This window comes from Onychomys torridus, chromosome 8 (genome assembly GCF_903995425.1).
Source record: "Onychomys torridus chromosome 8, mOncTor1.1, whole genome shotgun sequence".
In the NCBI taxonomy this organism is placed as follows: domain Eukaryota; kingdom Metazoa; phylum Chordata; class Mammalia; order Rodentia; family Cricetidae; genus Onychomys; species Onychomys torridus.
This window is the reverse complement of record NC_050450.1, coordinates 83,652,761-83,668,387: the sequence shown is the minus strand read 5'-3', so window position 1 is coordinate 83,668,387 and position 15,627 is coordinate 83,652,761. Positions and strand designations below refer to the sequence as shown.

The 15,627-nt window shown below is 44.7% G+C and overlaps 1 protein-coding gene across 4 annotated transcripts in view; it reads right to left on the bottom strand.

The window, feature by feature from the left end:
- Window positions 1-8,137: 8,137 nt before the first annotated feature.
- Window positions 8,138-15,627, bottom strand: part of LOC118589786 (speckle type BTB/POZ protein) — a 79,465-nt gene continuing 71,975 nt past the window's right edge. For all 4 annotated transcript variants that reach the window (XM_036197360.1, XM_036197361.1, XM_036197362.1 and 1 more), the window contains 4 exons: window positions 15,436-15,491; window positions 14,837-14,959; window positions 10,667-10,809; window positions 8,138-9,398 (listed from right to left, as the gene is read on the bottom strand). In XM_036197360.1, coding sequence (XP_036053253.1) covers window positions 9,254-9,398; window positions 10,667-10,809; window positions 14,837-14,959; window positions 15,436-15,491 — 467 coding nt within the window. In that variant the 3' untranslated portion in view covers window positions 8,138-9,253. The remainder of the gene's footprint in view (window positions 9,399-10,666; window positions 10,810-14,836; window positions 14,960-15,435; window positions 15,492-15,627) is intronic.

The following is a 15,627-nucleotide window of genomic DNA, read 5'->3' as shown; positions in this document are numbered from 1 at the left end:
TCCCACAGGGACAGAGAAACAACTAGAGAGGGCTGCACTCCTCTGTTTTTATGAGACATGACAGTGTTTTTGGTTTGGGGGAGCATCAAGTTGAGGTACTGTGTAGAAAGGCACATAACTAGCCCATTTACTAACCCTGGCAGCTCCCTGGCCTGGGATGGGGGCTGCTGCCGCTCAGTCAGGCTCTGCCATCTGCCACATCTCCGTGGAGATCAGAACTGAAGGGCTCATTGGAGGCAGAATTTTTTTTCCTTTTTTTTTTTTTTTTTTTTTAATGCAGCAGGATCAGGCTCAAGATGTCACTCTAGTGAGCGGGACCGGAGACGGGAGAGAAATGTCTAGGAAAACAGGGGAGAAATCAATGGAAGCTTCCATGCCCCAGAAGGAGGGAGGAACAGGGAACAGCAAAGACAGGAAAATGAGAAGGAAAAGGAGGAGGATCGTGCAGAGAGGGGCTTGATTTAGCATCCATCTTTCCTGGGCCACTCAAGGCAGCAGCAGCCCAGGAAGCAGGGCTTTGGGCGTTAAGCAACTTCCTGCTGCCAACCTTTATTTTTGTGGAACTGCAGGCTGAAGTGGCTCCGTCCTGCCTCTTACCTCCTTCCAGAATGTCTGCTCTCCTGACCTTTGGAAATACCACAATGATGACAGTGAGGATCATAAATGGAGAACCCAAGAGTGATTTCTAGGAGACCAGTGGCCTTTCTACCTGTACACATCACAGCCGTGAGACACACCTGGCGCCCAAAGGACACTTTGGGCCAGCCAGTCACCTCAAGACACCTTGCCTAGAGTGAGTCCTGCTGTGAAGACTCCTGCACACCCAGCGGTGCTCCAGTGTGTTAGTCCCTCACTGTAGATTTGTGTTCTAAGAAACCCTGAAAGGAAATGGACTCCAAAAGCCACATGTGGCACAGGTTAGAAATGGAAACAATTGAGCCGGGCGGTGGTGGTGCACACCTTTAATCCCAGCACTCGGGAGGCAGAGGCAGGCAGATCTCTGTGAGTTCGAGGCCAGCCTGGTCTACAGAGCGAGTTCTAGGACAGCCAGAGCTTCACAGAGAAATGCTGTCTCGAAAAACAAACAAACAAAAGAAATGGAAATAATCATACAGAAACATCAATAACACTGCCAGCAGTTTATCTTTATGGAGGCTTTATTCAATGCCATGTTGGGTGTTGGGGATATGACGTTTTTATTTGCTCACCAACTCCTTAGACATCTACCTGATATGTCTATTATACAGGTAAGAAAGTAAGAGTTTAGCCTGGCCTACGTTCAGGCCAGTGTCACTTAAGGTCCAGATCCTCCATGGCAGCACTCAACAGTGCCAACCTCTCTTTCACAGCTAGCCCAGACCTTCACTTAGACCCAGTCTGTCCCAGTTGTGGCCATTACCTCACTGCTATTTAACTATAAAAAGCACAGGTCAGGTATGGTGGTGCACACCTTTAACCTCAGTACTCAAGAGGCAGAGGCAGGAGGATCTCTGTGAGTTCTAGGACAGCCACAGCTACATAAAGAGACCTCACCCCCACCTCCAAAAATAGACCAAACAAATTAAAAAAATGAGTCACTAGAGACAAATTGCTTACCTTCTCACTAGAAGATAGACCTGCTTGTTTCTGCACTGCCTGAGCCCATCCCACCCAGCCTCATTGTAGACTGTCTCCTCCCTACTGAGCTTAGCTGAACTTCAAGGCTCTCTCTCCCGGGTCACCCACCACTCTCAGCTCTAAACATGCTCAGGTCTTGTCTAGAGAGATGACTCAGCATTGAAGGCAGTCTTGCAGAGGACCCGAGTTCAGTCCTTGGCCCTCATGGCAGGCAGTTCACAACCACCTGTAATTTCAGCTCCAAGGGGACCAGCTGCTACCTCAAGGCTGCTTCTGCAGATACCTGCACCCATGTGCGCACAGACCCCAGCCCTGACACACCATTAAAAATGTGTACCCATGATTTGACCACATGAATGTCTGTGTACATGTGAGCCAGATGTCCAGAGGGGCTAGAAGGGGGTATCAGATCTCCTGGAACTGGAGTTACAGATAGTTGTGTGGGTGCCGGGAACTGAACCTGGATCCTCTGGAGAAGCAGCCAGTGTTCTAACCACTGAGCTCTATCCATTCCTATATAAAATACATTCCTATTCAAACAATCTTTAAAACATGTTCTCATTCTGTAGAAATCACACCCCATCACGCCCTCATGTGCTCCTTCGCTTCCTTTACCCTTCCCATCAGTCACATCTAAAGATTTGTCAGGACACCTTGCCCAGTTATCTACCTGCCTCATTCGCAATCTTGCCCCGAGATGACCATCGTCACCAAGGCTTGCTATGCCACCAATTCTCCTCTGCCTCCCTAGTACCACCTGCCGCCACCACCACCCAGCTGCTATGCTGCTGCCAATTATAATGAAGACTTACTTCCTCTTGTTGATACTTTAACATATTTTATCAAATTTTCTTCTGGTTATTACTTCTTCATTGGTGAATCTTCCTGTAATAAATTTTGTTTTGCTTTTTTGAGACAGGGTTTCTCTGTGTAGCCCTGACTGTCCTGGAACTCACTCTGTAGACCAGGATGGCTTTGAACTCACAGAGGTCCACCTGTCTCCCAAAAGCTGGGATTAAAGATGTATGCCATCACCACCTGGCAAATTTTCTAAGTATTTTGTTACACTCTAAGCTCCCACTAGAGCAAGGCAGTTTTATTTGTGGCTGTGTGCCTAGAGATCAGCATACCCCTTGGCATACTGCATGTAAGATCTATAAGTGAGTTAACAGCAAACAGTATAAAATGTTTAAAACGTTTATTTTTAATGATGTATATAGGTGTATAGATATGTACATATATATGAGTGCAGGTGCCCTGAGGCCAGAGGTGTTGGATCTTCTCGAAGTTAGAATCACAGGCAGTTGTGAGATGGGTGCTGGGATTCCAACGTAGTAAGCCACTCAGCCACCTTTCCAGCTTCCAAAGATTTTGTTTTTATTTTTGTTTATTTATTGTGTATGTATGTGTTTATATGCCATGTGTGTGAAGGTCCCCAAACAGGCTAGAAGAGAGCATTGGACTCCCTGGAGCTGAAGTTACTGATAGCTGTGAGCACCTGACATGTGTGCTGGGAACCTAATGTGGGTCCTCTGCATGAGCAGTACATGCTCTTAACCAGAGCGATCACTCCGGCTTCTCTAAAACCTTTATGGGGCCAAATCAAGGCAAAGATTTTTCAGTTTTGATGGGAGGACCCTGGGACCGCCCACCAACAGCTGGGCACACTCAAATGCCCTTTCTTTTCTAGAGAACTTTGAAGGACGCACAGTGGAGACCACACCCCGGAAGAATTGCTGGTGATGGTGAGTAAATCCCTGGTGCTGATGCCTGCTTTCCATTAGTGCTGCAATCAACACAGATTTCTAGTACTGGTGAGAGACAGAAATAAAAATGTGTTAATTTACCCAGAGAGATCAAAGCGTGTAACATGACTATTGGTTCATGTATCAATGTCAACAGATCTACAGATGAATAAAAGCACATTATTTCATTTTGCCATTAAATGACACAAATGCATTTTTAAATTTACTTATATTTTGTGTGTATGGATGTTTGCCTGCATGTGTCTGTGTACCACAAGCATCTTGGTACCCATGGAGGCTAGAAGAATGTGCTGGGAATTGAACCCAAGTCCTTTGGAAGAGCAGCCAGTGCTGCTAACCCTGAGCCCTCTCCTCAGACACGAATGCGTTTTAAGTACTGTGGGACAACAGGAAATAAGCAGGCACAGGCATCTCCGAGGACAATCTGAAACCACACCAGTGGTGTGCTAGAGCTGGTTCACACTGGCTTTCTAGAGACAATTGCTAAAGTTTCAGGAATCTTGAAAGCTAGCTGTTAAATAGCCATTTTAAAAATTACAGTCAAAGCCGGGTGGCCCACGCCTTTAATCCCAGCACTGGAGGCAGAGCCAGGCAGATCTGTGAGTTTGAGGCCAGCCTGGTCTACAGAATGAGTTCCAGGATGGTCAGAACTGTTATACAGAGAAACCCTGCCTTTAAAAAAATCAAATAAATAAATAAATACAAATTGTGTGACCATACAATTAGCAAGTAAGCACTCAAAAGCTCTTTCTAATCATTTCACATTTTACTACCGTCTATGTGCACAAAGTTATTTTCATCTATGGTGTCTGTACAGGGGAAAGTCTAGAAAATGGCATACTGAACATCTCTTCCCAATCCTCATTCAGTAAGGTCACCTTGAAGATGTGAAGTCAGCCATGGTGAGAGCATTTGCATCATGCAGACTGGTAAAGGGCTTCTGTATTTAGGAGCCAAGTAACATGCCTTCAGTAGCATACCACTGAACCAACCACTGGCCCATGAAAACATTTAAGGTGTGAAGAAACTTCTACTTGAAAGATAGGCTGAAAAGGCATAAACAGGTCTTTAGGGAATCATTCTCAAAAGAAAGTAGACTGAAGCTGGCTGTTTTCTTCTTCGGCTAGAATCTACAATTGTGGCTGAGGTGTTCCTAAAATCAAACAATCAAGTGAACAACCTTATACCATTATACATAAAAATGAATGTGTTCACTGAGTTAACTGAATTATGTTATTAGGGGTTGGTTCCTTTCTTTTCTCACTGCCAAACCTGTTTCAAGAGTAGCTTGTACTCGGTTTGTTGATTTATCCCGTTGGCCTTGGCTTCGGCCTCCATCATGACTGAAAATGCTGTACAGTCACCGATGTTCCCCTAACATATGCTTTCTAGTCCCCAGTCCTAAGGCCTCTCTGGTTTGCTTTCATTGTAGAGCAGATTTCATTGTAGAGCAGATATTCTACCCTCTACCCTAGACTCAGCCTTGGGAAGGATGGGGATCTCCAGTGCAATGCAATCATTTGCTCTTTTAGTCTCTGTCACTTTGGGTACATCTCCTCTTTTCTGGGTTATCTGTTTTCTCTGACATGAAAAGATGAATTTTGCAGCCACCTCCTTCTTCAATTTGGAAAGAAGTCACCATTAAAACCTTTTCTCTGAGCGTTAGTGGGGAGTCCATGCTACCCTCAGGCAAATGTGGCTTCTCATCTTCTCTTTAGTCCTTGGTCTAGGCACCAAACATTCTATTGCCTGCTATTTCTTGGCTCTGGGCCAGGAGGTGTGACCTTGAGGAAGTGACATTTCCACCTTCCCAACTTACACAACTGGAATGAATGAGAGCCACACAAGCCACACCAGTCAGTGCTCAGGATGCCTGTGACACCTGTCAGCTGCAGGTACATTCCTATCCCGGAGTGGCATGTACTTTATCTTCATGATGTCTTTCCCTAGAGTTGATCCCGTCACCTCCTTAATCATTTCTGCTGCTTGTATTGAATTCCCTCAAGTCTAGAATTCTTTTTCTCAGAGTGCAGAAATCAGCAAACAGTATTGCAGATGTCACTTCCTCCTCCAGCATTACAGACAGGATCTGCAGAGGGGAGTGCTCCTTTTGCTAATGGCTTAAAGATCCCATCAGTCAACAATATTCAAGTTCTGTTCTCATCTGGAGGTCGGCACTTTGGGTTCTCTCAGCTCATTATCCCAGAGACTGATCTTCCTACAGTGGCTTTCTTGCTCACTGTATCCAGGAGGCATCCGCCTAATGGGTCAAAGGGCCCACAGTGGCACAGTCACCTCTGAAATTAAAAGCAGGAAAGTACAGCTACCTTGTGCATACAGGTACACAACAGGCCAACGACACTTACCTGGATGTTAGATTAGTCAGCAAGCCATCAGAAATGAATCTAAACGGTGGAGGGCAGAGGCCAATGGAAAGTCACAAGACAAAGGAAACACACAGGGCCCAGGCTGATTAAAAAGATAATGAGTTGTGGAAAGTAAGGTTGGGTGCCAGCCAAGAATTAGTCTTTAACAAAGGTATACCAAAGGATCCACTGCAGCCACATTGCACGTTGATTTAGTGGTTCTTTTATAGGAGTTGAAGGGCCAGAACAAAGCACCAGTTGGATTCAGGGGCAGCTCCACCCCTCCAGTTTGTTGTCGCTCACACAGAAGCCGTTTTCCCCCTTCATCCGCACAGGCTTATCCAACATGGCGGTCCCATAATTTTAAAAGGAACTCTCAGAACTGGTCCAGACAGAGATCTTTTGGCCCGTTGTAGGATCTTCATGCTCCTGGCTGGAATTAAAAAGCAAAGCAAAGCAGCAGTTGCCCCCTGAGAGCTCAAGGCCGTCAGCCTTCTCGGGGAAAGGGAAAGAGGGACATTTCGTTCCTAAACTGTTCAAACTTATAAAGGTCTCCAAGCTGCCTGGTAACCACAGACAGGTTTAATCTCCACGGAGGGAATGGGAAATTCTCCCTACCCCTCATGGGTGGCCAGATATGAGGTAGGGGCTGACCACAGGGAGGTGGGGAGATGGAGACACGGCCAGATATTCTATTTGGCCCCCAAACCACAACTCTGAGGGTTCTGTGGAACTATTCGCCTGAAATATTGTTTTGATAAATAAGCCATATCCTTGCGGAATTGCAATCTCCAACTGTTCCACTGGCACGGACATCTCTGCAGTGACAGCACATGCCCCAGATTGTGGAGTTAACTTGAATTAAATTTCAGATGTGGGGGAGCTAAGGGAAGAGGTGGCGGCGGTGGGAGGTTTATGAACAGTATGCTGAGGCTCTGATGTTGTCATAACCAGATGGCTTCAACTGTATCATTTAAACAAAAACAAACATGGCCAGAAATAATATAATAACAGGAGAAGCATTGAGCAGCTTCATCTATACCTGAAATTCCATCAGTTTTCAATCCACAGTGAAGTCCATGTTGGAAATTCTACAAGTTTGGAAAATTCCAGAAGAGATCTTTATCCTACCAAAAGCCAGATGTCAGGACAGCTCCCTTCCTGAGCGCACATGCTCTGAGTCCTCCATCCTCAACCCCAGGGCTGTGAGTGAAGTTCAGGAAAGCAAATCTGTTTCTCCCTGCTGGGAGCTCTGAGGAGCAGGCCAGTAGAAGCACCTTTCTGGAGCTTTGTTCTTACTATTCCCAGAGGAAGCAAGCTTCACTTCCAATTTTGTTCCTAAGCACTCCAGAAATGGAACTTCCTCGACTCCTTATGTAATCTTCAGGATATGACATTAGACGATCTGGTACTCGGTACTCATGTGACCTTAGGCATTCACTTTTTCCAGCTACAGACCAACACTACCTATCATCTGTCCTACCAAACTCATCGAGAGGTTGAAAGGTTTCAAAGGACACTACAGACGAAGGTCTGCTGAGAACGGAAGGTTGTAGAACAAACACAGTGCCCACTGGATCGCTGTGTCTGTGCACCAATTTGGAAAGCGGGGACCAAAGCAACAGTGGTCAGCAGCCAGTACACAAGGAACCAAACACTTCCTTACAGAGGTCACACTTGGCAGGAAACTGAGAAGGGGTACAGAATGCAATAAACAAATCCCACTTGTGAAAAAAACTGTCTCTAGCTCATACATACCCAGCCCAGTTGTAGGTACACAATGAAAACCAGAAACTTTGTGAAGAGCAGCCACTGAAAGGAAATGGACCCTGAAAAGGGCCGAGTTTCCATCTAAGGTTAAATAATGAAACCTTAGCCAAACAATGTATTTTTAGTGTGTTCCATTGTCTGGCCAGTGCTGTGGAGCTGGGAGCCCCATGCATTCTTGTGAGCTCACTGCAAGTTAAGATCTTAGTTTCCCCAGAAACACATCAGTCAGTGACAGGATCCATCAGAGACGATACTTTCCCTGTATTTAATCTCCATATTCATGTCCCTGAATTGAGAAAAGAGATGGGGATTAGGCATTCACACACACAGGGGCAGAAAAGGCCCACTACAATTGCTTGCCTTGGCAGAGTAGGATCTGGCCCCAGTCTCTCATCAGGACATGGTTGGCAGCTCCTCAAGGAGGACAAGACTGGCAGATGCTCAAAAGGAAACTTGAGATTATGGAGAATAAATAAATCCCTACTGCTTCTTGGACATTTCAGATCTAATCCCTGAAAGATGAAGATCAAACCAGGGCTTCAAAACCCCATAAGCAAGAAACTTAGACCCAAGAGACAAGCCAGGTGAGTGAAACAAAAGACCAGAGATACCACACAGTACAAAATAGTAATTATTTATATTTTCAAAAAGAAAAAATTAACATTTGGAAGTCTCCCCTTTGGAAGAGGGGCCAATCAGAACTGACAGGACGGCTCCTATGCAGGCGACAAGTCAGGTACAAACAGCTGGGCAATCTGGGCTGGCATTTTTTTCACATAGCAATAATAATAAAATTTATTTTTCTCTTCTTTTGTTTTATGTATTTTCTGGATTTGTTTCTTCTTCTTCTTTTTTTTTAGAAAAATGGAGGAGGAAGGGAAGAAAAAATAAAATCAGAGAAAAATGCCAAAAAAACCAAAACCAAAACCAAAACCATTTTCCACGATATCTAAAAACAGAACCATAGTTCTTGTCAAGACAGTATGAATTCTGGATGAATTATTTTTTTCCAGTTTTCAACACCAATAAAGATTTTGCAAGCCACTACCATGAAAACACTCATCTTCCAGATCAAATCGCCTCCTCCCCTCTGCCTTCATGTACCACTTTTCCTAGGAGGACAAAGGGATGGGCTCTGTTCTTGCAAACAGTAAGTGTGAACGAGAGAGCTCTTCGGATACTTGAATGGTAGTGAGGAGTTTTCACAAATATCCAAGGTTTAGCACAGTTGGAAGGACTAAAATTTGCTTCTTTCAACATAAATACTACTGGAATCCACAAACTGATTTTTGAAAAAAAATTCTTTCCTTTTCCCTTCTCTTAAAATGTCCTTTTTTTTTTTTCCTTTCTTTTTTTTTCCTTTTTGCTCCAGGCACCTGACGATTTGCTCTGCTCAGTCAGATGCAGGCAGGTTTCTCCGAAGTACCACTGCTGGGATGTGCTTGGGGCCAGCGCCTAAACTGCATCCCAGTGTCAGACTTGGTCAGGCCACAGGGAACACGGTGACACGGCAACAGGGTTTTCATTAGGTTGAGTAGCCCCAAGTCCTGGGCCCTTCCCTCCCCCCGTCCCCCTAAGTTATTTAGTGCTGTTTGAAAGTCTGGGTCATGGTGCAGTCTTTCCCCTGACACAGAGTGAAAGCTCCACAGATTACGCTGTCTACCTGGTGGTCAGTGGCAGCAACAGTGGCTGCTGCTTCTGGAAAATAAACGGAGTCTCACAACTGGCAGGATCTTAGGACTGCTTCAGGCGTTTGCGTGGGGGCCCCAGGAAAGGGCATTGTGCTGAAGCCAGAGAGCGGTATGCTTCAGCCACTAAGTGGGGATGGGACACCACCATTGACTTCCACCCAGAGGTCTCCAAGACATCCGAAGCATGACTAGGAGAAATGTGGAGAGAGAGGTTACCAAAGGGACCAAACAGCTACTTAGATAGCCTTCTTTCTCAGTGTTTGGTGTAGAAGGTGTTAATACAATCAACACTACCCAGACAGAACCCTTAACATGCATAAGAATGTGCTTGCTAGACAATGTGCAGACTGGTGACTGGGCCATGGCTCTTCTAAAACCTGGACTCAGAGGTGTTGCACTCTCAAAATGTGGGCTGTTCATCAGACACAACATTGATGATACTTTATATTCACAGGTGCTAATAAAGAGAAAGAGTAAGGGCTTCCTTAGCTATCCAGCTCTGAGCTCCCACGTGGTGTAGCCATGTACTAGTCTTGTTAACCACAAGGCACATCACAGCCAGGGCCTTTCTGATGGCCAGAAAAGAGATGGTAATAACCACATTTGCTCAATGATTGAGTTACCTTCTAAAAAGTAACAAGCACATATCCAACATATAGTGAGCCCTGTACAGAACTGACACTTACTGGTCCTTCCCATCCTCTTCTGTCTCAGGCTAACACCTTAGAAACAACCATGTAACTAGGCCTAGAAGATGTATTTCCCATATTTGGGTATTTTCTGTATTAAAACTGTCCACTCACCTACCCGAACATCTTAGCCTTAATTCCAAGGTGCTGTTGTGAGGACTTTTTTCCCCTCCAAATTTTGCTTCCCACCAGGTAAGGGAGTATAGAGTATGTTCCAATGAGAAGAAGGACTACAGATATAACCTGTCTTAGCTCCTTCAAAGTACTTTAGAAAGTGCTGTGGTGAGGTCACCTGTCACTTGGAGTGAAGTAACCAATCTGGTAGACGGTTTCCTTTTTCAAAACAGTCTTTGACAATCAGTTAATGTCTATCTCTTCTCGTTCCCCGAGCCCACCAGAGACTAGAAAACATATTTAACTCATTAAAAAAAAAAAAAAAAAAAAAAGAACCTCTGTTCTCCTAGAGACTGCTCTAGTGAAATTACAGTGAGGTTACTGTCATTTGGAACACACAGCTTTTCCAGGCCAGCAAGTTATCACCACTCAGTACACCGCTGTTTGGAAGTAAGGGGCTTCACTCACGACTACACCCCGATCCATGCAAGCAAAACCATTTCACACTGTCAAGCTGAATAGAAAGCTGAAAATTCTCTACTTACTACCAAAAGGTTAATGAAGCTACTTGCTCACTTTACTCACTAATTCAAAGTCTTTCTTATTTTATTATCCAATTATTCTGACAGAAGAACTTTGAAGATGCTACTCACTAGTTGATGAAATCCACTGCCTGAGTTTTCAACTGATCTGCGCTGTGGAGGTCAGCCAGGATGAGAATTTCTGCAGCGTTCTCCACGGAGAGGTTACTGCAGAGGGCATCCTCGCACATGACCTTCAAGCGCTCCAGGGCATACTGTAAAACAAGCAGAGCTGTCATCAGAGCAGCAGTCGCTCAGGACTGACCACCACTGAAGTGGCTCTCTTCAGGGGCACTGCTGCCCAGCTGGTATGGGAAGAGAATTGCAGAGCGCAGGAAAGCTACCCCACAGTTAGAAACAGCCACTCTGAAGGTAGTTGTTTAAGCCTGAAAAGAAACCAACCAAAGTAAGGGTGGCATCTATCGAATTCCGAAGTCTACCTGCTAAGAAGATGGCAGTCAGAGCAGACCCCATCCCAAAACTCACTGTATCACCTGTCTTTCTTAAACCACCACTGCCTACTCTGAGGCATTAGCCAGCCGACATTGTATTACAACTTCTGCAGTCGTACTACTTACAGCCGACTGGATTAAAGCTCAGCTCTCTTTGCTAAGCAGCGTCACTACCCTGGCAAGATACCCCAAATGACCTATCAAGCTGCGAAAAGGGACCCGTGGTGGCCTTCACCAGCATCTCTGCCAAACATTGCTCCTGAGAGTGAACCAGGGAAGAGAAATCAAATCCTGTTTTATTGGGGTTGAGGTTAAGATTCTCAGGGTAAAGGAGCAAAGCAGCAGCAGAAGCCCTGGTTCCAGTTTCAGTTTCTGAACTTCTATTTTCTAAACAGACACCATAAACATCTGGAAACAGAAGGTCTGAGTTAATGCTAGGCACACTGATCCAGCTGACTAGGCTGATGCCACTCTGCTACTTGCCCTAATACAGCACAGACTTACTGAGGAATAAAGAAGGCATGAAGCAAAATGCCATTCATTACTTCACAGGGAAGCGTTTGCTATGAGGCTTTCCAGTCTCTCTACAGGGCCTTCACCCTCAGGCCTCAAAATTCGGTGACACAATGCCCCTCCAGGCTGAATCATGGCAATCAAACCAAACAATTTTATTATGAATTTCAGGCAAGGAGGCATACCTGCTGGCACTGGATCTCCTGCGGCAAAAAGGAGCTTTATTGGTTTTGGTGCCGCTTTAATTTCTTACATTTGAGTAACTGGAAAACAGTTTCCACAGAAAAGGGGAATGATACTAGACAAGTGATAAATGAAGAGTGTTGGGAAAGGTGAGTAGATGCTCCTCCGTCTTTGCACAGTGCTATTTCGTCTGCTCCTCTTACCTGTCCTTACACATTCCTTTAAAAGGTCTTCTGTGTGAATAGCTCTGATCCCGCCTGCATAATTAGACAAAAGTAGCCACTCTTGTCTCTTGGGGGACAAAGTTTTTTTTTCTTAATTATGCTTCTGAAATCCCTGCCTAATGGCAGTACTTACTCAGGAGATTGAAATTGTGTCTCCCAGGCCTGGCTAGCGTGTTTTGTTTTGTTTTTGGTCTAATTACACATGTCCCCAGGAGATTGGAAAGGCTCAGAAGAAGCTGTTTTAGCCTCCAGGGTAAATTCTAGATGTTTAGATCCTTCCATGAAAGACCTTTTACTGTTTTCCTAAACTCAATGAGAGGTGTAAAGGTAAAGCATGCTTTCAAATAGGCTTGAAGCAAAGGCTGCACAGTTGGAAATTCTGAATGGAATTTGAAAATGCACCCATCAGCTATCTCCTCCGCACCCCCTCCTTTTTTTTTTTTTTTAACTGAGACAAGGTTTCTCAGTGTAACCGTGGATGTCCTGGAACTCACTCTGTAAACCAGGCTGGCCTTGAACTCAGAGATCTGCCTGCCTCTGCCTCCCGAGTGCTGGGATTAAAGGCATGTACCACCATTGCCCAGCAACTTCTCATTCATAAATTTATAGCATTATAGGGATTCAACTGCTTTCTATTTAAAATCAGAAGGAAACATGCTGCATTAAAACCACCACTCACGTGCAATTCAGGCTAATTTCCATGCCTCATGCCCCACCATTTTAGCTGAGAATGAAAACCCAGAGGCACAGAAGCTTTTAACTTTGGTTCTAAGGATGTATAACTTTGAGTTTCAGTGTTTTTGTCTAAAACGTGGGCTTTGCAGTACTCATCATTCTTACAGGACCTCAAAGATAAGAGAATAATGACCTGAGGTATATAAGCACAAGTGACCACTTCATTGGAAACCAGACCCAGGTCAGACAGAACCATAGCAACTCTATGAAAATGGGCTTGGGTCAGGCTTGGGTACTCATAGCTAAACTCAGGAACTAAGCAGGGTGACTGTGAGGTCAAAGCCAGCCAGGGCTACAGAGCAAATCCCTATCTCAAAATAAACAAAAGATGAGCACTGGACTGTGCTAATTTCACCCAGCTTAAAGACAATACTTTCTTACTATCTCTATTAAAACCAAGTTTCTCCTAGTCAGAAATGAGGTTGACAAAAGGGTGTAGAGTTTTCATGTTGCCAACTACTAATCAAGTCTGGAAAGCTGTTGAAAAGACTAGTTACTATTCCAATCTTCATCAAAAGCAATGATTGGGTCTAATCCTCACATTCAGCAATACTCCAAAATGCTGATTACGGATAAACCTCTGTTGTAAGTCTAGGCGTCGTCCTTTGTCCTCAGACATAAAAGGAGGTAGAAGGAGACAATTCTCCAGAGCAAAACCTGGAAAAGCTCTGGTGCTCCTAGCTAGATCCACTTCTTCCTGAGAGAAGTACCGGGACTTGGACACAACAGGATGAGGTAGCACTCCAGCAAGCATCTGCTTTCTCATGAGGTCTACTGCTGGCAGCTAAGTAAGGACTTTAACTCTTCCACATCAGCTGCTCCTGCCTAATACACAGGGAGCACTCTTCAGGGCAAATATCCATCTTCCTGTCCACCTCACAAGTGCTATCTGCACAGGCCCCAGGACATAGGCAGGCAGCCTCTGGGCTCCAGCTGATGTGCCTCTACAAGGGAAGTCAGTTCCCACTGTGTTCTGAGGTCCTCTAATCAGATGTGCTCCTTGAGAAAAATGCTTCCAGGGTCAACTAAGTTGGAGAAATGTTGTCTATTGTTACTTATTTTCAGAAAACTCTCAGTAAAGAGTGTGGTGGCCCTCACCTTTAATCCCAGCCAGCACTTGGGAGGCAGAGGCAGGAGGATGTCTGTGAGTTAGAGGCCAGCTGGTCTACATGGTGAATTCCAGGTCAGACAGAGCTGTAGAGACTCAGAGAAGTACTGGGACTTGGACACAACAGGATGAGGTAGCACTCCTAGCAAGCATCTGCTTTCTTATGAGGTCTCAAGGAGGAAAGAGAGAAGAAAACAAAACTTCCAATGCACATTAAGAAGCTCTAGCTTCTGAGAAATCCTGCAGGAAAATGGTTCAGTAATCTATCTATCTCTATCTCCGTCCCATCCCCCAAGACAGGGTTTCTTTGTGTAGCCTCGACTGCCTTGGAACTAGCTCTGTAGACCAGGCTGGCCTCAAACTCAAAGGAATCTTCCTCTGCAAAGGTGTGTGATACCATTGCCTGCTACTATTTTCTCTCTTTAAAATTATTTATTTGAAAAAAAGACAGGAAAAAAAAAAGTCAGGCAGTGGTGGTGCATGCCTTTAATCCCAGCACTTGGGTGAGGCAAAGGCAGAGGATCTCTGTGAGTTCCAGGACATCCAGAGCAACACAGAGAAACCCTGTCTTGAAAAATAGACCAAACCAAAAGCAAAACATTCATCCATCCATCCATCCATCCATCCATCCACTCACTTATCTTTCTATCTACCTATCTATCTATCTACCTATCTATCTACCTATCTATCTACCTATCTACCTATCTATCTATCTATCTATCTATCTATCTATCTATCTATCTATCTATTTAGTGTGGGGCATATGTATGGAGGTCAGAGGACAACTTGTGCGTGGGCATCAGTTCCTACACCCTATGGGTTCTGGAAATTGAACTCAGATCCTTAGACTTGGCAGCAAAGCACCCTTACTCACTGAACCACCTCATAGGCCCAAGACTATATAGTCTTTTTGATAAAGTTTGAGTAAGTTAATGAATCATCCATGACACAGCACACAAGCCCTTTCACAAAACTGAAGAGCTAACACCTGGTCCTATGACTCTTTTCCTGTTCTTTCTTGTCTTACCTTGTCAGCAGCTGCCAGCAGATCATCAGCCATCTTGTCGAGGTTTGGAGCCTTCCCCGTGTAAATGAAGCACATCATTTCCTTAAAAACTTCAGGTTCCACGTCATTGATTTCAACCCGATTCTACGCCAGAAAAGTTGAAAATGAGAAACATTCCAGCGGAACATAATTCCTAAACTATATCCATGGTTTTGGGTTCTGGTGAGGAAAACCTAACACCGATAGAAAACACCTCCTTAATATTGTCTCTCACAATTGTTTATTCTAGCTTTCCTCCCATCACTGTATACCACCTTTATTTTATTTTCGCAAACGTGTGTGTGTGTGTGTGTGTGTGTGTGTGTGTGTGTGTGTGTGTGTGTGTGATCCCTGGGCTTTCTAGTATCTTTAACTCCAACTACTAAGATGACTGCTGAACAGAAAGTCCACTTCATCTGGACATTCCCAGACCACCCATCTGCTCTCAGAAGGTGTCTGCTCAAGAAACTACTTTAATAACATGGCAAGAAAAAATAATTAGGAAAATAAATCTGCCAGACTGGGAAAGGTCTGACTGGAGTCACTGGGTTACAAAGATACATGTCCATCCTGTTACACACCTTTTTGCTCTCCTCCATTTCATGTTCAAACATGGCACTGAAAACTGGAGACCGAGCTACAAAGTAAGAGAAACAAAGAGGTTACACACAGGAACTGCTCCATCACCCCAGTAATTATGACGACCTTTGTTCTTCCTGTCCCACTTCTAAGGAAATGCTCTTGGTCTCAGATCACATTGGAATCATAAAACA